The 21654-nt window shown below is 48.3% G+C and overlaps 1 protein-coding gene across 2 annotated transcripts in view; it reads left to right on the forward strand.

Moving 5' to 3' along the window:
* The first annotated feature begins 287 nt into the window (after positions 1–287).
* Positions 288–21654, forward strand: part of LOC136582465 (golgin subfamily B member 1-like) — a 72688-nt gene continuing 51321 nt past the window's right edge. Inside the window, exons 1-13 of one of the 2 annotated variants that reach the window (XM_066583522.1) lie at positions 288–423; positions 4742–4801; positions 4883–5026; positions 6984–7130; positions 8789–8911; positions 9961–10125; positions 11230–11406; positions 12538–12660; positions 14085–14198; positions 16690–16999; positions 18580–18689; positions 18912–19029; positions 21348–21439. In XM_066583522.1, coding sequence (XP_066439619.1) covers positions 4757–4801; positions 4883–5026; positions 6984–7130; positions 8789–8911; positions 9961–10125; positions 11230–11406; positions 12538–12660; positions 14085–14198; positions 16690–16999; positions 18580–18689; positions 18912–19029; positions 21348–21439 — 1668 coding nt within the window. In that variant the 5' untranslated portion in view covers positions 288–423; positions 4742–4756. The remainder of the gene's footprint in view (positions 424–4741; positions 4802–4882; positions 5027–6983; positions 7131–8788; positions 8912–9960; positions 10126–11229; positions 11407–12537; positions 12661–14084; positions 14199–16689; positions 17000–18579; positions 18690–18911; positions 19030–21347; positions 21440–21654) is intronic. The other variant, XM_066583523.1, reaches the window with a different exon arrangement.

The raw sequence follows: 21654 nt of genomic DNA on the forward strand, positions 1-21654 counted from the left end.
CTCAGCGCCGTGTCGCGGCTGCGTGGACACCAGACAATTTGCACCCGAATTTGCTGTTTGCAGCGAGGATTCGCCTTCAAGCTCTGAGTATCTCTCCACCTCCTGGACGACCAGACACATTGCTGGAGTCACACAGCAGGCTCCCTGTATTAGAGATTATCAGAGTCCGTCACCATGACAACTAAAGAAAGAAGGATTACCGCCGCCATCTTGGATTCTGGCAGCCAGCACACTTCAATGACCCCCATCAGAACTAGGCGGGCACCGACCTGTGACGTCATCGCTCAGCTGTGCTGGAGCTTATCCTATTCCAAGATGGCCGCCGGAGCCGAGCTGCAGCCTGAAGGCAACGGGCGAGTGTAATGGGAGCGGAGAGCCGGGGAAGGACGTGTCATGGCTTCACCGTGAGGACCCCGGACCGAGGTGAGGAGGGCGGAGCGCCGAGTGGTGACCCCTCCGTACAAGAGCCCCTCTAGGGGGTGTGATGTCTTCTCCTCCCATCCCCCTCCCCTTTACATCCGTGTCAGCACGTCACCCCCACCAACAGACCACCTGTAGCTGCCCCATGTTGTCAAACTACAAATCCCAGCATTCCCTGCCAGCGAAGCCATTCAGAGGGCATGCTGGGATTTGTAGTTCTTTTTTGGTGCCATTCAGTTTGGATAATTACCTCAGAGGAACAGTTTTGTTTTTTTTTAATTAATCATCCAGTATAACCGATCCTGGGTGGTCCCACCCGTTAATAGAACTTCCTGCAGTCCACCTTTAATCCGGAGTCCAATAATCCGGAAAATGTTCTTTATCTGTCTGATAATCCAGAATATCGGATACTCCGGCGCCTGGTAGACATCCCCTCCGCTTTACTGCCGTTCCTGTCAACGGGACTGCTGGAGACAGCCGAGATGAAGCGCTCCGCTCTCTCTGGCGCCGCCATTGATGTGAATAGAACAGGTAACCCGCGCCATTTGTGTAGTGACCCGCAGGACCCTCGTTCTCGTCGTCCGCCGGGGCCCCACCGATCAGCCGGTTATCACTGGATACAGAATAACGTCTTCTGGTGCGCCGACCCCTTTAATGCCCGACGGTCTGTGATTACTTTAGGCGACGTGTTGTACCGGCCTCGGCCGCCGTCAGTGATTGGCTGCAGGGGTCACATGGGTGTAGGACATGTAATCGCTGCGGCGAAGTAAGCGAAGACCGACGGAGACGGTGGGAGCAGGAGCGCCGGACATTTAATGTTTTTTATTTATTTATTTTTTGCATTTTATCACATATTTTACAATTAGACCTTCTTTTTTTCGGACCCCGGACGACCCCCTCATTGTATCGCCATCCCCCTGTCCGTGTTTATACGTACGCGGCTGGATGGAGGAACGCCGGCTGCCATCATAAGAGCTCATTAATGTCTATTTTCGCCGCTCGCTCTCCCTTTGTTGCTCCGTCCGGCAGCTGCTCAGTAATCTGCATCCATTCAGCTGTCACCGCGGGGGAGACGGCGCACGGGATTAGACTTGCATGAGGCCGGGGGTTGGGGAGCGCGCACCAGCGTCAGCGGCGTCACCGGCCCTTTAAATTGGAATGAGATACTACGGTGGAGGTGAAACAATCGGCGCGCCGTAGAATCTACGGTAGAGTGCGCCGGCGTATTCGCGCCCCGTAGTAGTTCTGTACTTTTTACACTTTTATCGCGGACCGCCTGAACCCCAGTAATTTGCATCGCGGTCTTCAGAGGTTTTCACACGCGTATTTTTTACACGTAAAATCGCTACATGACCGGTTTCGTGTTACGGACTGAAGGAGGACATTAAAGGGTTCTTCCAGAATGTCGTTATCCCCCATATACAGGGATCCTGGGGGTCCCACCGCTGAGACCACTGCCGTTCTCGAGAGTCGGGGGTCCCATGTCCTCCTCGCTGCAGGGTTTGGCCGGCTCACACGGGTTGATTCCAATTGCGGAATCCGTGAACGGCGTCCGCATGGAGGATCATCAGTCTGCCCCCTGGTGCCTTCACAATGGCGATCGCGATATCGCTGCGTTTTTTTTAATGCGAACGTCAATAGGGCTTTCTAATGTTAAAAACGTATTGCACAAAAATCGCAAGTGTGACGGCGCCCTGAATGTCTATGGGACTGTATAAAAACGTAGCGAATCGGCCTAATACTTGTGTATTCGCTGCGGATTTATGCATGGAATTAGGGGAAGTCAACGGGACCTTCTTGTGTTTTTTTTTTTTTTTGCATGAGTAAAAACTCCGTAAATTCACGTGCGAGAACAGTAAAATACGTATTAAATTAGCGCAGTCCCTGTTCGTGAAAAAACGGCGAATTTTACACACCAAAACCGCCCCCACCCGTGTGAATGAGCCCGCATTATTGGTATCCGCACCTCAATGAGGCGGCATCCGTGCAGTCGGCAGTCTCCCTTTATCCTATAGAAGTGACCGTGGCGGTGGTTGCGCACGCGGTTCCTGAAGTCCCGTGGGGGCCATCATCAGCCTCGCTGCGGTCCCAGCAGTCAGACCCCCGTCTATCAGACGTTTATTTCCACCTGTCTTTGGTGGTACAACTCCTTGGGTCTTGCCAAGTTAGAAAGTTTTCCTCTCTGCACAGGATGGGGAATAACTTTATGATCAGAGGGGTCTGGCTGCTGCAACCCCCCACTAGCCCTAAGAACGGGGGTCCGGTTGGATGGCGAGGGATTGGGCAGATGTGCCGCCGCTCCATTCACCTCAATGACCGCGCCGGAGATTGCTGTAATCTCTTGGCTGTCCTAGAAGTTAATAGAGCTGCCGCCTCTCCGTGCACCCGGGGACCAACCTGACCCCTGCTCTTCAGGACCGTGGGGGTCCCAGCGGTTGGCCCCCCACCATTCAGTCACCCCCTGTCCTGTGGCCCAACCCCTGTAATGATTGATACTTCTGCAGCGGAACTTTAAATTGTTTGTCAACTTTTCTGCAAGCGTCTGTCAGAGACGCTACGGCGGTCGTACGGTTTCCCCGGCGCCCGCTGCGCACCTGGCGCTGCTGACTGGGCATCTCATCGGGGAATGCTACTATGAATCCAGACGTGAGGCGTAGAAACTGACTGCACTGCAGATATTAGTATCCTGGAAGAAGGAGCGCCGCTCCCGCACAGAGCTGCACAACCGGTCCGGTGACTTTCTCCATGCATTCCATCCCTTGATCTGCCTGTTTACTGCAAATGGAGGCGGGCGAATGACGCGGAGCGACCACCGCAGAAATGACTGCCGGGCACATCTTCACCCGACCATCGTCCCGTGTAAAGGGGTTTGCCATTTTAACAATCCTTTTAATAGGTTGTGATAAATATGGCGGAGGGGGGCGTTAGAGCGCAGACCGTAGATGTTGGTTGTCTAAACGAGGGTCTGCCAACAAGTCTCCGTTCACACCAGGCTTGGCCGATATATTTGGGACAGTCTTGTATACATTTCTGCTGCTGTCACCCACATAGACACATGTAGGAATGGTGTGATTACAGTTGGGGGCGTCACTGCTGTGACCGCTGGGGAGAGAAGCTTTCTACTCTGAATACTGCAGTATTAGGGGCACTGCGGTGACTACTGGGGTCAGGGCAGCTCTGGCGGTGACTACTGGGGAGAGGGATGGCTCTGGCGGTGGTTACTGGGGAGAGGGATGGCTCTGGCGGTGGTTACTGGGGAGAGGGATGGCTCTGGCGGTGGTTACTGGGGAGAGGGATGGCTCTGGCGGTGGTTACTGGGGAGAGGGATGGCTCTGGCGGTGGCTATTAAAATAGGAGTGATTTCTGCAATGACTACTGGGAAAGAGGCCTCTCTGTTGTGATTACAACAGGAGAAGCACTGCAGTGACTACTGGGGAATGGGGTTGGCTCTGCTGATAGAGATGTTGTGCTGTGATTACTACAGTAGGAAGGGCTTTGCTGTGACTACTAGGGAAAAAGGTGCCTCTGGTGGGGAAAGAAGGCAGCTCTGGCGGTGATTGTTTGGGAAAGAGGACGGCTCTGGCAGGGGACAGGGGACGGCTCTGGCAGGGGACAGGGGACGGCTCTGGCAGGGGACAGGGGACGGCTCTGGCAGGGGACGGCTCTGGCAGGGGACAGGGGACGGCTCTGGCAGGGGACGGCTCTGGCGGCAGGGGACGGGACGCCTCTGGCGGCAGGGGGCGGCTCTGGTGGCGACGGCAGGGGACGGCTCTGGCGGCGACGGCTCTGGCGGCAGGGGGCAGGGGACGGCTCTGGCGGCAGGGGACGGCTCTGGCGGCAGGGGGCGGCTCTGGCGGCAGGGGGCGGCTCTGGCGGCGACGGCAGGGAAAAGGGGACGGCTCTGGCGGCGACGGCAGGGAAAAGGGGACGGCTCTGGCGGTGGCTGCTACGGTAGAATTGGTTCTTTAGTGACTACTGGAGAAAAATACTGATCTGCTATTACAACGATAATAGGGGCTCTGCCAATTGCTACTGGGGAAAGGGACAGCTCTTCCGATGATTGCTGGAGAAAGGGATGACTCTGGTGGTGGCTACTAGTGTAGGAGGGGTTTTGCAGTGACTACTGGGAAAGGGACGGCTCTAGCGGTGGCCGGTGGCTACTATGGCAGGGGTGCTCTGCTGGTAGCTACTATAGTAGGAGGGGCTCTGGGGAAAGGTACGGGTCTGCCGATGACTGCTATACCCCATACACATCAGTGTCAATGATAGAACTAATGTGCATACCACAGCTGATAGATGTGACACTCTGCTTGCTTTACAGCGGCCATCTGACACCATGTGGAATTGGTACTCTGGGGACGAGCCCCAGGCGTCGGGCGCGGTAAGTCCTTGAATTGTTCTTTTTCCCCATCCTTTATGTTTTATTAGAGAAATACAGGCTGAACTTCTCTTGTCTCCGCAGTCTCCTGCCAACCCGAGTGCTGGCACCATGTCCGTGGCAGACCTTACAGAACAGCTGGCACAGACTCAGCAGCTGGTGGCACAGCTGAAGGATCTGATCAGAGAGAAGGACAATGAACTGCGCAAGAAGGACCAAGATCTCAAGGTCGGTGGGATCAGTCTGACAACGTGACTGCGGTTGGAAACTATTAAGGCCTCTTTCATACGGGCGACAGCGATATCGCCGCTATGAATTCCATGATTTTGTAGCCTCAGTGATCGTTTCTTGTGAAAAATCTCGCCTCGCGTCGCTAGTCCCCACGTTTAATCGCCAGAAAGTTAATAGGAGATTCTAATGTGAAAAATGTATCGCATCGCACGAATATCACAAGTTCGTGCGATGCGAGAAACAAGGAGGCTCCATAGGGAAACATCGGCTACAGAAAATAGCAAATCGCAGAAAGATAGAGCACGCCACGATTTTTTTACTCGCAGCATTGCGTGAGTGAAAACGTTGCTAATGTGAAGGAACCCATTGGAAAGCACAGATTTCACAAACACGTGTTTTGTAGCGCTTTTTCAACGCCGGAAAATCGCTCGTTTTTTTGTTTTTTTTTGTCGCCTTTGTGAAAGCAGCCTAACAGGGGTATTTGGGTTAGTGGTGAATTCTTTTATAGGGGGTCGTATGGAGTCTATGGGTGATGGATGCCATTGTGTGCCTCTACAGGGTGCAGTCTATAAGTCGGATCCAGCGCTGTACCTCAATACTGGGATCATATACTGCAATAACAGTAGTATACTTGAATAGGAAGGCATGGATGTGCTACATGATGTTATGGCGCACGGCCCCTGGGGGCCCCGAACATGGGGTTCAACTTCAATCCAATTGCAGACTAGCATGTGAGAAGCAGAGATCCGCTTTCCCCGTCTCTCTACGTCCCATGGGACCGCCGCTATGGCTGAAGTAAGAAAAGCGTACTCGAATATAGGACACTAGTATGGGGATCTGTCTTTTTGATTGCACCCCGTGTAGTCGCATATGTTGGTACATATTGGGAGGAATTCAAAGGCTCAGACGCGACGTGAACAGAGGCTAATATCCGTTCGCTTTTGGAACTGCGGACTGTCATTGAGGGAAATTGTACGGGTTCTAGATAGATTTTTACCTGTCGGTACAGTTGATGCCAGAAGCGTCCGCCAACCATATATCACCTTACGGAAACATCGTAGCACTGTGCCATGCTGTGTCCTTAACTCTCAATCACTTCAACGGGAGTTATGGAAATGGCGTACAGCCATCTTGGCTGTTTTTGTAACACCTGACGATCTCAGCCATGGAACCCTGAGATGGGAATACTCCTTTAAGCATAGGGTCCCACAAAGGATCTGTTGTGCCGCTACCATGTGTCTGAGATGCAACCATAAGCTCTGATGATTTCAGTGTGTATTGTTAATAGCCGCTGGGTTTTATGCAAAATGCGCAACCGTTGGTAATGGACAGTCAGTAGCACTGAGAGTGACCCTCTGGTTTTGGGACAAAATTTTGTCCCGGGACCAGACGGTGGAGGGTTTATATTACTTGCACTTGATCTTTTTTTTCCACCCCTCCATTGCATCGGTTCTGATCTTCTTTTTGGGCGGCCATGATGGCTATCGCCATTTTCTAACTAGACTGTACGCTGCTCTGTGATTGGCCAGAGGTGATCCCATGAGTAGCACTGGCAATTCACAGAGCAGGTAGAGTGCAGCCTTACACTACCTGTGCACTATGAGTTGTTAGGTAGTCTAAAGATGGTGGCGGCCATCTTGGCCACCTGAAAACAACACCAGGGACTGAGAAGAAGATGAAATGTAGGTGATATCCACCCAGCATTTTATTCCAAACCGGAAGGGTCACTTTAAATCATTTGCAAGATGCAGTCCGAGCTTGTGGCCATATCTCAGATATGCGGTAGCCGCCCAGTAGCCACATCATCCGACCTCGCAATAATAGAAAAACCTATTAGCCAAAGGTTCAGGAGAAGGTTCTGTGCGAAGTATGGTTGGCTTCAGCAGAAGCCTGTTGTTGAGCTTTGTATACTTGTCTTCAGTTATTCATTGACTGAATCCTCATGACTTCGCAGGAAGAAAAAGAATCCTCGGAATCCAAGATCTCCAAAGCAAAGCTCCAGAACAAGGCCAAGATTGCATCATTAACATCTCAGCTGGAGGACCTGAAGAAGCAGTTGGCGTCGTCTGGTGCTCAAGTCAAGAGATCCGAGAGTAAGAAGGTAAATGTTTGCTCCAGTTTTTCATCAGTTGTTTCATTGTTTGGAGGCTTTGAAGGTGCCGGGTGTGACCGCTGCGCTGCATTATCAGAACACAGGGGTTATGTCCGGCTGTAGATGTCTACCAAGATATTTGGGGCCCTTTTACGCTGCTCGATTATTGTACAGATCCTCACTGAATTGGGGGAATCTGAACGATAATCATGCCGTGTAAATGCCTCAACGATCTGACCAACGAACAAATTCATTATTTGGATGGTACAGGCATAGAAAAAAAATCAAACAACAATCGACCCATGTAAACAGGCAGTTCATCTACGAACGACTGCCTGTTTACTGTTAATGGAGTTGAGTGGCCGGAATGATCTCGGACCCGCTCCGCCTCCATTCACTGAGCAATGCTCTTTCCTGTGTGAAAGCAGAGGGGCAATCAACGCTGATGACTGTCTGGCACATTTGCGCTCTAAAGTCATCTGTGTGAAAGAGCCCTTATTCTATAGGTTGATTGACAATTTTATCATCCATGACACCATCCTGGCTCACAGCAGTGGCTGGGATTACAGAAGCTGCCAGAAGCGGCATTGTAGCAGAACCCCTGAACAGAAACTAACAGAACCATTCACTGTCATTACTGAAATGGACACCACTTTGGTTTACAAGGTCTCCGTGAATGTGGCTGCACACACCGGATGGTCTCCATCTCCCAATAACATGGCCAACAGTGGCCAAACAATCCAGAAGCTACAATGTTTGTACTGATTGGTTTGTGACATCCCCCACCGCCACCAGAACTCGTTGTCAGCTCTACACCTGGTGACATCCCCCCACCAGACCCCATTGTTGGCTCTACACTTCGTGACATCCACCCACCAGACCCCCTTGTCAGCTTCACACTTGGTGACATCCCCCCCCACCAGACCCCATTGTCAGCTCTACACCCGGTGACATCCCCCCACCAGACCCCCTTGTCAGCTTCACACTTGGTGAAATCCCCCCACCAGATCCCGTTGTCAGCTCTACACCTGGTGACATCCCCCCACCAGACCCCCTTGTCAGCTTCACACTTGGTGAAATCCCCCCACCAGACCCCGTTGTCAGCTCTACACCTGGTGACATCCCACCGCCAGACCCCGTTGTCAGCTCTACACCTGGTGACATCCCACCGCCAGACCCCGTTGTCGGCTCTACACCTGGTGACATCCCCCCACCAGACCCCGTTGTCAGCTCTACACCTGGTGACATCCCCCCACCAGACCCCGTTGTCAGCTCTACACCTGGTGACATCCCACCGCCAGACCCCGTTGTCGGCTCTACACCTGGTGACATCCCACCGCCAGACCCCGTTGTCGGCTCTACACCTGGTGACATCCCCCCACCAGATCCTGTTGTCAGCGCTACACCTGGTGACATCCCCCCACCAGACCCCGCTGTCTGCTCTACAACTGGTGGCATCTGATGGTTTCTGTATTGGGGTCCCCTGTGTGATCCTCTCCTTTATACCTAATGCTCACACATCACCTGACTGCACAGGACTGCTGGGGGGCCAATAGTTTTGTCAACGTAGTGTAGATGGTATTTTTGTTGTTAGCATCCCTTCTACAGACTTCATCCTTCAGTGTTGGTGAGCAGACGACACTCAGTGACCCTCCTTTTTATCTCAGGGCTCTGGGGACGGCGAGCAGGAGAACGCTTCTGCCAACCGAGGCAAGATTCTTGTGTTGAGGAAACGAGTGGAAGAACTGGAGTCGCAGTTAACGCTTAAAAATGAAGAACTCAAGAAAAAGGTACCATGAAACAATGTGAGGTCAGACGGACATTGCTGCAGCCTGTGTTACGTGTCGTGACCCCCGAGGGTTAATCCCGGCCCGCGAGGCTATAAGCGCTCCATTGTTTGTGCGGAATGCATCCACGGATGAGAACCTCTTACCGCCTTTTATAGACGGCCGCTCACTTTCAGCAAACAGTTCTGTAACTTTATAATGTACCTTTGGTTCAGTTTATCTCCATTCCAGTATATCTGCTTGCTGTTACTGATGGGAATCGTTTTTGTCTACATCCAGAAGTTTAACCCTTTAAATAGCAGCCATTTTTTTTTTTTTTTTTCATCCTCACCTTTTCAAGAGAACGTTTTTATTTCTTTGTTGACATAGCCGGACGAGGGCTTGTTTCTTGCGGGGCGACTTGTATGGTACCATTTAATGCACCATATAATATATTGGAAAATGTTAAAAAACAAATTAAGTGGGGTGAAGTGGGTTAAAAAATTGGTGTGTGTGTTGGGGGGGGGGGGGGCTTTTCAATGGTTTGCTACTCTAAAAAAATTTTAAACTCTGTTATTTTGAATCTGCAGTTGTGGAGCATCTTTTCCTCTGTTATTCCTCCTGGAAATGTATTAATAAACTAATAGCTGGGTGTTATTACATGGGGGTGAGTTCTTACACTCTGACACTAGCCAATCTGATTTCACCGCATAGACCATGTACGGTCACACCCCTTACCAAGGAGGAATGGTAACGCCCAGTTGTCCAACTATTCATATATTTCCTAACAGAGGGATGGCACAATACAGAATTATAAGGAAAGGTACCCCACTATTATTAGTTCATGGGGAATACAAGTATTTGCTAAAACAGACATGTTGAGTGCTAATTGGTCCACTGCGTTGTAGTGGATCCACTGTACAGCAGACACCAGCGGTGGCCGTGACGGCCGACCTCTTACCCCTCGGGCTTGTGCTAACAGTTACTTCTCTCTGTGCTGTATAAAAGCACTGTGATATGTTCAGGATTTGTAGTGACTAATTTCTGCACTTTCTTGGTCATTTGCTTTCCAGGAGGGGGAGCTGGAGTCTCAGCGGCTGCGCGGCTCTGAACTGGATGTCATGCTTGCAGCAAAAGAAGAGAAGCTGGCTAAAAAAGAGGCTTATATTAAAGATCTGCAACTGTCTGCTGCATCCAGCGCCCCAGCGGAGGCGACTGCTGCTGAACCAGATGCTAAGGTATCGCTGTCCTTTGGAATAGGTCAAGCTAATGCCATATCTGCATCAGACGTTCTGTTTGGAGCCTCCGGTGCAGATACAGTAGCACGGCATGCCGCACTGCTTTGTGCAGAGCAGAAGCCAGATGGACTCCATTACAGTCAGTGCAGTCCGTCTGGCACTGTTTGTTTCCGTCATGGGGCAGATCCGGCATTCTGTTTTCTTACTCCCGTGTCTGAACAGAAGAACAGAGAGCTGAACTCTTGTGTAAACCCAGCTTGAGGCCGCTCCCACACTGGCTGCTTTTTACCCCGATTAGTGCGGCGCCCCGGGCGCTGCGCTGAATCGCAGTACAGCGCTCCCATTGATTTTAATGGGGCCTCGCAAATTTGCACTGAAACACTGCAATTTTCAAGCGCTGTCTGTTCTATTTTTCTGCGTTTTTGCATTTTTTAACGCTCCTCATTACTCATCACAATGATGGGGTGCGTTAAAAAGCGCTATCAAACACGGTACCATGCATTCAAAAATGCTGCCTGAAATCACAGTAAAATGTTGCGGTTTCGAGCGGCGTTTATCAGAACGCATGTGTGAGAGGGGCCTAAGAACCGTGCTCTGCTGCTGGTGAGAAGCCTGAATGTGAAAAGTCTGCAGCTGCTATACTCTGATCTCATGATAACACTTCCAGGCTTGATTTCCTTCCATTTTGGTGTATTTACAGGGACTTTGTGTGAATCCAAGTCAACGTTCACACTTACAGTATATACACATAGCAATCGCTGTTCAAGTCATTTAAGATGTGAGCATTGATGTTAATTGTGATTTGGATCCTCACAACTTCCCTCCAATAGCAATGAACATGACTGAACTCTGAACATGAAGTGTTGTCATGGGGTCATTGAAACACAGCAGCAGTTAACTTCAGAAATACAACTTGTAGCAATGCTGGAACTGATGAGAAACAGGCTAGACCATAGTGCATATGATATGGATAGTCTAGACAGGAGGCTGCCCCCTATAGGTCTAGCGATGGATGGATGGATATGCTGGCAGTGAGTACTGCATGTACTTAATAATTACAATTATAGCATGTTGTTGTTAATTTGGTCATTTATGTTGACGCAGATGACGGCAAGTGATTCGGCTCAGGACCTTCAGGTGTTAATCAAGAATCTGACCAGGAAAGTTGAAGAAAGCGAGGAGAAGTACAGTCTACTTCATGAGCAGACAGAAAGCCTGAAAGCCTTTCTAAACAAAGAGAAGAGTGGTTTCAAAGAGAAGGAAGCCATGTATACGGAAAATGTGAGTTTCCTATTCCAGGCGCATGGCTTTATACACATAATATCAGCTGACGTCTTCACTTACATAGGGGTATACATACTGTACATACAAATCACAATTACCTGTTATTTTTTGCTTTTGAGGTCTAAAGAGACCCTCTGGTCCTGGAGAAACAAAGATGGCTGCAGCACTTATCTGAATACCTGATGCACACTGTGTATTGGTTGTCTAAAGGCCCATTTACACACAAATATAATCTTTCAAATGACTGAAAGACTTTGTGATCTATTTGCATAAAGTGTTAATGGCCAATAACACTTTATCGTCTTCATTTACATTAACACTTTATGATCTTCATTTGCATGTAAAAGGGCCTCCAGGAGCTGTTTGCAGAGCCCAGCGTGTGATTAATCACATGCCCAACTGTGCACACAGCTGCATTGTTCTCTTCGCGGCTGCCAGCAGATTACAATGTTATCTGCCAGCTCCCGTGGAGATAACAGCGTGTGGTCTGTCGAGAGATACTTTATCTCACACTAGCTAAACGATGGATTTTAAGCTCACCTTAAAATCATCATTGGAACGAAAAGTGCTGATGCCCGCGTTTACATGTAACGATTATCGCTCATTTTCGGTCGTTTGAATGAATTTTGAGCGATAATTGTTATGTGTAAATGGGCCTTAAGATGCCGCATGCTGTTCTGACTAACCCCTGCTGCTCACATAGGCCGCATTCCCCCCTCCCTTTCCCTCCTCCCTTCCTCCATCTTTATAACTGTTAATGCTCTAATCAGGTATTTTACGATGTGAAAATGACAAGCATGGCCGCCATGGGACATGTGTGAGCAGAGAGTTCATGGAACTCTTCTATTCTGTTCTCTGTGCTGTTGACAGCTGTGTTACTAATCACTTTGTAGTGGTTCCTATTTTAGTAATGACCCAGCCTTTCCAGGAATGTTAGTTTCTGCGGTCACTGACTCCATAAGAAATGTCTCTGACAGATAAGATCTGTCCCAATATAGTTTTTGTGCTCCACTGGACGAATCACTATATACAGCTGTTTGTATACATCTATATCAGTGGATAGGTTTCATTATAGTTCCTCAAAACCCCATTTGTGGGACCTCCTATAATGTAACTCTTTGTTTCCAGATCCGTGTTTACCAGAACATCATTTTAGAAAAAGACAAGGAGATGAAATTACTATCGGAGAAACATGAACAGGAGCTCTTCAGAATCGCTGCCAAGTCTGATTCCACTGCTGAACTTCATCAGGTAGGTTGAACGGAAGCAACTGGTTACTTGCAGTGGAAGACAAAGTTAGGGTGGCTTTACACAGGAGAACTATCGTCTGACTAGTCGCTAAAATGTACCAACAAATATTGTTTGTGCACGTTTACACAGAACGATACTTATTCAATTTGTGTTTATAACCCCGCGCCAAAAGTATATGCCAAGTAGCTGCAACCGTGAGTAGGCCCCTATCCCAGCCTGCCAGGATATATAAATACAAAACAATAATGTGCAAACAGTACGCTAAACTTGAAAGGTATGCCAATAAACAACAATATGCCGATGTAGAAAGCACTCATCGAGCAAAGGTGGGTGGAGGACGGGAGCAGAAAGCAATGACCAACAGTTTAGGAAAAAAAAGCACAGAGCACACATGTCAGACACAGCCAGTCCGGCTGGTAGTGGCTACATACACAGAAACTGCAGGCTGGGGGTGACATTGCCTAGCCTCATTACTGAAGTAGGAAGAAAAGCCCAAAAAACTTCTCCCGGAGGAAGAGACCATTGTTTAGGTCTCAATACGCGTCAGGGTAGCTGCGTCTCACACGTGTGCTCTGTGCTTTTTTTTTTCTTTCTTAAACTGCTGGTCATTGCCTTCTGCTCCCGTCCCCCACCCGCCTTTGCTCGATGAGAGCTTTCTACATTGGCATATTGCTTATTGGCATACCTTTTTAAGCTTAGCGCACCGTTTGCACATTATTGCACTGGTTCAAGTTTGTGATTGCTGAATAAATTGTTGGATCATTTGCTCAGGCTAATATAACGCACCCAAAGATGGTGGAATTTCCTTTGTTTTTCAGTAACTTATATGATACATTAAATAGTACCATTAAAAATAGAACTCGTCCTGCAAAAAACAACCCACAGACCTCTACGTTGATGGTTAAATAAAAAGGTTATGATTTTTTAAGAGGGGGAGGGAAAAACTAAAATGGGGGAAAAAAAGGAACTGTCCTTAAGGGGTTAATGTCGGGTATATACAGAGTAGCTATTGTTACAAAAAAAGCTCTATCATCCCTTAGGCATCTGTAGAAGAATATTTAGTGTATTGCAGCAGAAATGCTCATTTGTACTTCCAGGTTTCTATCTGCTGATTTCTGCACATGTGCTTTTTCTTTCTCTGTGCTTACCAAATGTCGGCTTCCTTCCTGACATGACGTCAGAGCTGCTCTATCCCCCTCCTGTGATTTGTCCATCTCCTCTCCCCCTCATGCCGTTTCATACAGACTGCAGCTGCATCCCCCTCCTCCCCTCCTTAGTATTTGCTCTTTTACATTGGACACATTTTTGAAGGAGGTCTTGGAACATTTACAACACAGGAAAAGGGGCAACTAGAGGCGGTGGGTAGGTGTGCAGAATATCGCATTACTTACAGGTATATAAATGTGACCTACCTCTGTTAACAGCTGCTGAAGGCTCTGAAGCAAAAACTTCACGAGGATGAAGAGGTATTATCAGGAAAGAATCAAGTGATTGATGTTTTACAGAAGGAGCTGGACAGTAAAGATCTGCAGATCGCTGTAAGTCAGTACATAGAAATTGTTACTCTTTTCTATGGTGCACACATATTCCGTAGCGCTGTACAGAGATTCTCTCTCAGATCAATTCTGGCCCTATTTAGTATGTGTATGGAGTGTGGGAGGGAAACCCATACAAACGCAGGACCCCAGCACTGCAAAGTAATAGATTTACATTGAGTTCTGGTATGAGAGCTGAACTTCCACTGTTGCAGCCGAAAGTGTCATTAAGGCGGGACTTCTTTATATAAAGTGCCCTTGGCTCTGATTGACAGCTATAGAGGTTTCCTGATTAGATGCTACGGCTGTCGATCAAAGCTGTGTAGCAGCTCAGTGGATAGTGCTGAGGGCACTTCAGGAAAAACTTTCTCCCTTATAGCACTTGCAACGCTGTGGGGGATTAAGGCCTCATGTCCACGGGTAAATTAATATTTAAAATCCACAGCGTTTTTCCCGCACGCGGACCCGTGCCCTATAGGGATGCATTGGACACCCGCAGGTAGTTAAATACCTGCGGATGTCATTTTTCCCTTCAGGCGCGGATCCGTGTGCGGGAAAAAACCGCGACATGCTCCATTTTCGTGCATATGTCCCGCGGGAACGTCTCCCGCAGGCTTCTATTGAAGCCTATGGAAGCGGTCTGGATCCGCGCAACACCCGTACCAGAATTAAAACTCACCTCTCCGGACGCTGCCGTTCTTCCTTCCCGGCCGGATCTTCTTTCTTCGGCCCGGCGGATGTGCCCGGCGCATGCGCGCGGCATGCTGCCGGCGTGCCAATCATATTCACCGGGCCGGGGAAGGAAGAACAGCAGCGTCCGGAGAGGTTAATTTATTTTTATTTTTTGGCCTCATGTCCGCTGGGCAGGAGGGACCCGCTACGGGTTCTCCATGAAGAATCCGTGGCGGGCCTGATTTTCCCCGTGGACATGAGGCCTAAAGGGCTTGTACCACAATAAACTTTTATCACCTATCCATAGTTATACAAGGTATGATCAGTTGGGACTCCTGCTGAGATCCTCACCAATCCCAAGAACAGGGGTCTTTGCTGCACCCACCCGCAGTGATGTCAGATTGAATGGAGCAGTGACAAGCTTGAGCGACACCACTCTATCCATTTCAATGGAAGCTGACGGAAATGGTCCAAGCATTCAGCTATCCCCAGCAGTCCCACTAACAATGAATAGAGCAGCACTGCACATGTGCGCCTGCCAATTCATTCAATCTCCTCCTCACTGCAGGGGGTGCAGTAAGCCCACAGTGAAGGGGACATGGGACTGTCCTTGGAATCAGTGGGGATCTCAGCAGTAAAGACCACAGGATAGGTGATAAAAGTCTATTCTGGTACAACCCCATTAAATTTAAGGCCCTTTTACACGGGACAGTTATTGGTCAAAAAATTATTCAAACGGGCAAAAATGAAGGATTGTTCACTTTTCATTTGTGGTTCATTTTATGTAGGCATCAAAATCACTGTTGGCTCGTTCACTAATTGGTTTAAATCCCAATCACTCAGTCGTTCTCATTCACGTATACAGTAAATGTGAACGATGGAGCGATTTCTCGTTTGAACAAGTCAGCGATGTATCTGCCCTTATAAACAGACTGCCCAAGGGAACTCTGACATCATTCACATGACAAATCGACAGCTCTAAATGGACCCTAAGGCTGGGTTCCCACAGGATGGAGATGTTGCAGAATGTCCGCAGCGGGAGCAGACCGAAATTCTGCAAGATTTCCAAAGGAAAGACTTCTTCAAACTCTCTCCCCATAGAGAGAAGAGAGTCCACAGCGAAAACAGTGAAAAAATTGACATGCCGCGGATTTTTATTCTTCGTCGCATGTTCGTTTCCATGCGCTTGTCCGCAGCAGTGTGTGAACAAGATTTTTGGAAATCTCGTCAACTTTGCTGCTTAGTCTCAGTTTTAAAAATGTACACGGAAATTCCACGGCAATTCCGACCCGTGTTACCCAGCCTAAAGTCCTATTTACACGCGACGATTATCGCTCAAACAATGTCTTTTGAGCTATAATCGTGTGTAAAGGCTACCATCGTTTGCTTTTTGGCCGAACAATGATTTTTAGTTGAGCTTAAAATCAATTGTTCGGCCGGCCAGCTGATAGCAAGGACCACACGCTGTGTTTCTCCATGGGAGTGCTGATAACATTGTATTCAGCTGCAGTCCCCTAGGGGTACAAAGAGGCTGTATGCAGAGACAGACCACCTGCTCATTTACATGCAAATAAAGCTAATAAGCTACTAATGGGCATTAGTGCCCATTAGCAGCTTATGCAAAGTGGTCACTCAAACTGTCAATCATCCTATCTTTTGAACAAAATTTGAGTGTAAATGGGGCTTAAGAGTTCTACAAGCTGGCAGTACTGACAACATACACAGAGGTATCCTCTACACCTGACCCCCTACATTGAGATGTCAGCAGTTTTGCAGTGTGAAAACTGCTAACAGACTCCATGATTTTTTATGTTTTTTGCAGGAGATGACTGAGAAATGCCGTTTGCTTCAGTCCGAGAAGCAGAACTTGCAGTCAAAGCTGGACGCAGAGAAGCACGTAATGAGAGCGCAGCTTAAAGACATGATGGAGAAACATGAGACAGCAATGCAAGCACTGAATCTCCGACACAGCACGGACCTGCAGGGAATAAAAGAGAAACATGAGGGGGAAATGCAGGAGAAATGTCAGACCATACAACAACTGCAGAACCAGCTTCAAGGCCTGGCGAGCCCGGGAGATGTCAGCGATGGAGCCGCCACAACTACAGACTCTGCGGTTAGCAGACTACAAGGTAAACCTACATAGAGTGTTAATAATTGCCATTGTTCTCAAATGTAACTACTGTGACATTTCTTCAGTCCAGCATCTGGAAGTCTGGGTAAAACACTAAGTGACAAAAATGGTAAGACGCTGGAGTATGGCCCAATGCACATGGGCGTATTAGCGGAGCTCCGGGGCCCGCAGCATATACAGCCCATTGGACATGCATTGAAAAATGCATTTCCATGCCCACAAGCGGAAATCAACTGAGATATTCCGCTCGCGGGGTGGAAATCGCAGCATGTCCTCTTGTAGTGCAAGCCTCTGTGAGGCTTGCATTATCCGTGTCGTCGCCAGCCCGACATCTCTGCACTGCGCATGTGCGGCTGCCGGCACATACGCAGAGTAGAGAGATGATGCCGGACAGGTAAGCTGGGGATCACTGCAGGGGCATATGGTCGCATCCCGCTGCGAGGATCTCAGTCAGAAACCGACCCAGCCGCCTGCATTCAGCCTATCAGGGAAATTACCCAATGGTCTCGCGTAAGCACAAGCTGCTGTATTTTACTAGAGTGGTTGCAAACAGCATGTCTAGCTCTGGAGAACTAGTCTTGTGCAGCATTACACAACCTAGTAATGTGAATGGATGTGGTGTAATGCTTAGTATTTCCTGCGGAGGCGCTGCAGGTAAACTGAACACTTATCGTCAGGTTTCCCTAAACTTTACAGCTGTTTGTTGCAGATCCCTTTTAAATCTCTATACCTCCCAGCAGGTGCACCATCTCCTGTTTAGTTACACCTCTGATGATTGGGCAATGCACGATGCCAGTGTGGTGTCACTGTATACATCAGCCGAGGAAGCTTATAGCTGTCAGTGACCTGAACCAATCACATGTATTTATAAGCTGATTGTAAGGACTTCTGCTGAGAGACGCATAAAACTCGCACAATACAACCCGTTATTTGCAATGAGTGTATTTACATGGATGAGGTTTCTCTTGCAGTGATGCTGCGAGATGGAAAAATCGCTGCCTGTTCTACTTTCATGTGAATCTCACACTAGAATAGAGCATGCAGATGTGCGGTCCCCCACACAGCACACAGATGGGGTGTCTGTGCAATGCAAGTCAGGCGCTACTTGCTGTCGCTCATGTGAATGCACCCTTAAAGGGGTTTTCTCTCCAAAATCATTTATTACCTATCCACTCCTACTAGGGGTCCAACTGCAGTGATCATAAGAACCGCTCTCCGAGTCCCCCGGTGGATTGGAGAGGTAATGCACATTTGTGATCTCGGCTACATTCACTTTCCATGTTGATGGCTGAATACTGCGCTGTGCTGCACTACAGCGGTCGTGTATGCTCTGTATTTACTCGGATGACATGAGGTACGCCCTTCCCATGATTCCAGTGGTCAGACGCTAAGAAATCTTACATTTACCCCGAGGATAGGTGATAAAATGATTTTGGTGGGATAACCCGTTTTTATAGCCTATAGAGCCAATAATCCAGCTGTACATGATGTTAGGAAATAAAATGCAAATTGTTTTACTTGGCGCTCGTTCGCTTTGTTATTTTTTGCTTATAATATTTTTTAAATTCTTTCTTTCAGATGAAGTGAAGTTGAAGACCGAAGAGGCAAGTAAATCCGAAGCCAAATTCCTTAAAATGAAGGCATGGTCAAAGTCCAGAATCAGGGAGTTGGAGGAACTACTAAAAATTGTACAAGTACCGCTATCATACGGCTGTCTTAGATCTTCTCTCTTCTCCCACCTCTGCCTGATTCTCAGACCTGGCAGATTCTGCATCATGACTGTCCTCTAATTCCCACTTCCGTCACCATCTACCCTCCGTGCTTCCGTCTTGCCTTTCTGTCCTGGAGATCAGAGAATCCTCTTACGCCTTCTTTCTGCTTTTTAACATTTACGTCGTTTTCTTTCACAGTCTGAAACAAAGCAGCGGGATCTGTCCGCCTTGAGTGTCCGCATCAGTGAGCTGGAAGGCGAGAAGAAAGATTTGGAGATGAAGCTGGAATCTGTCGCAGATTTACAGTTTATTAACGGTAAAAGCACAGGAATTGTAAAAATGCCAGGTATTTTTACTGTGTTTGCTGAAGATTTTTTTTTTAAGGTATTTCCGTTTTGCACAATAAAATCCTGTGTTCCTGCGTTGCTATACTCGCAGTGATAATACATGGCAATACTTCTTTACTGCAATGTATTATCAATAATAATAGCAATCATGGGTCATTGCAGACCCAGATGCCATTGTCTGACATCCGGTTACCATGGCAGACTATTGGCCCTCCACGATTATATAATGAATGGCCAGTGACATCCTAGAGGGAGCGCCCACCCTGTGTGAACACTTTTATATGCTGCGATCAACATGGATCGTGGCGTGTAAGGGGTTAGCAGCAGGGAAATATTTTCTCACCAATACCCACTGCGGCAGCGGACGGCAAGCTGGCTGCCAGTGACAGCCAGCTCCTGCTGCGGATGACATAGCCTAGCCTTATCGTAAATTTATGTCCTATGGATTAAGCCTGCGTAATCCATAGGACATAAATTTACGTTAATTTGCAAGAAGCCCTTCCCAGCCAGAATGTAAACCTACGTTGTATGTTGGACCACCCCTTTAAGTGTGAATTTCAGCTGTGAATGTGTAGTGAAATCTACCACAGATTTACATGCGGATTAACCTCATTTAATGGGGCCAAGCCGCGTGCAGAAAACCTGATGCAGAATCCGTGTCAAGGAGTGATGTGTTGGTTACTGCTGTATTGACAACAGTTCAGTTCTCCATTGAAAAGGTTATGCCAAGATTACACTTTATCCTCTGCCCACAGTATAGGGGATAACTTGCTGATCAGTGGGGGTCTCGTTGCTGAGACGCCTGCTGATGTGGAGAATGGTGGTCTGGTGTTCCCCTCTTTTCGTCACTGCAGGGATCGCTTCTCCCCCACAGTGACGTCAGTATAAATGATGTGCTAGCCATGTATGCGTGGTCCGCACTCCATTCATTTAAAGAAAAAACCATCTGCTTGCCGCTCTGCTATCTCCGCAGTCCCATTGAAAGTAAATGGAAGGTCATTGCGCTTCATTTAGTTTCCTTCTCACTGCGGTGAGGAGGGATGACACTGTACCCCCATTCTCTAGATTGGTGAGACCCCCACTGATCAGCAAGTTATTCCCTAGAATTGTAATCTTGGTATAACCCCTTTAAAGTAAATGCTGCACTTCCAAGACCTGGATTTTGCCACAGATTGGATGCGGAATCCACATTAAATTCATGGCGTAATCTGCTGTGCGACCAATGATGGTTTTTTGTCGTATTTTTTCACGCAATGGGCTTTTACTGCTAATCATCAGATAGTTCCTGAAAGAAGGCATCTGGCACAATGTGAAAATGCCACCCAGCCATTTCTAGTCAAGGATAAGAGGAAGATAGGAGGTCCAAGAATACGCAGAGTTTTCTTGAACTGAAACTCTGCATATTTCCTACGTATCTGGCCCTGCTTGCGTTTCTTTTTTTGCTCTTGTATTAACAGCGTTTTTCATGCACACAAAAAAACCCCCCCAAGCACGTCCGTTGATTTCATATGTAAATACGCAGTGATGCATGCTGTACACATCCTGCGTATTCACTGTGCATTTATGTGGGACCGTTGACTTTTTAATGGCCTATTTCAGTCTTTAATACAGACCAAAATTGGGCATGCTGTGTCTTTTCATGTCCATATATATAGTAAGGTCTGCATGTCCCAATGAGAATCGATGGGGATTCAGCAATGCGTATTATGTGCCTAATATGCAGCGTATTTACACCATGTGAAAGAGTCCTTTAGGCAGGGTTCACACATGGCGGATTCCCGTCGGAAATCTCGCGGTGTGGCCGCAGCAAGATTTGAAGCGGTCCGGCCGCATGCATTTCCGTTGCGGCCGGCTCTCCCATAGAGGAGAGCGCGGCCGTAACATAAATAAACAAAAAAACGTCTGTAAACAGACATGCTGCTTCTTTTGAAACTGCGGCGGCCGCAGCTGCGGTTTCAACCGGATTTACCGCAGCGGATTAGCTGTCCCGTGTGGATGAGGTTTCTGAGAAACCTCGTCCACATGGCTGGCTAATCCCGAGATTAGCGGCCGCGTGCGGTTTTGCCGCGGGCGGATCTGCTGCGGCAGAACCGCGGCAAATCCGCCCTGTGTGAATGCAGCCTTACTGTAACACAGAATCTTCTCATGCTGCTCCCCAATGTAGTATATATGTCCCTGAAGCTGAAAGGGTTAAGGATTACAGAGGTGCGAATGGCTGGAAATCATCATCTTTTGACTTTGTCTAAGTTTGACGTAATTGAATTGTAATATTTTCTCAACTCCAAAGAACAACTACTGACCAAGCTTGTGGCGTACGAAGAACAGCAGAGGATACTGCAGGCAGATCTGGAGCAGGTCGCAAAAAGAGCCGATTCCCAGGTGCGTACGGCGCTGTTGGGTGTCTGTGCCCTGGTATGTGAGGGTGACTTCAAGAGTCACAGATATACATATCAATGCCCAGCGAGTAGTCACTGTCACACCAGGGCTCATATAATTGTACATACTAAGGTGGCAGTCGCACTAGGGTGTGTGCAAATGCCTAGAAGAATAGCATCCGAACACTTTGTGTTTGATGGAAACCGTTAATATCATTA

This window comes from Eleutherodactylus coqui, chromosome 11, assembly GCF_035609145.1.
Source record: "Eleutherodactylus coqui strain aEleCoq1 chromosome 11, aEleCoq1.hap1, whole genome shotgun sequence".
Lineage (NCBI taxonomy): Eukaryota > Metazoa > Chordata > Amphibia > Anura > Eleutherodactylidae > Eleutherodactylus > Eleutherodactylus coqui.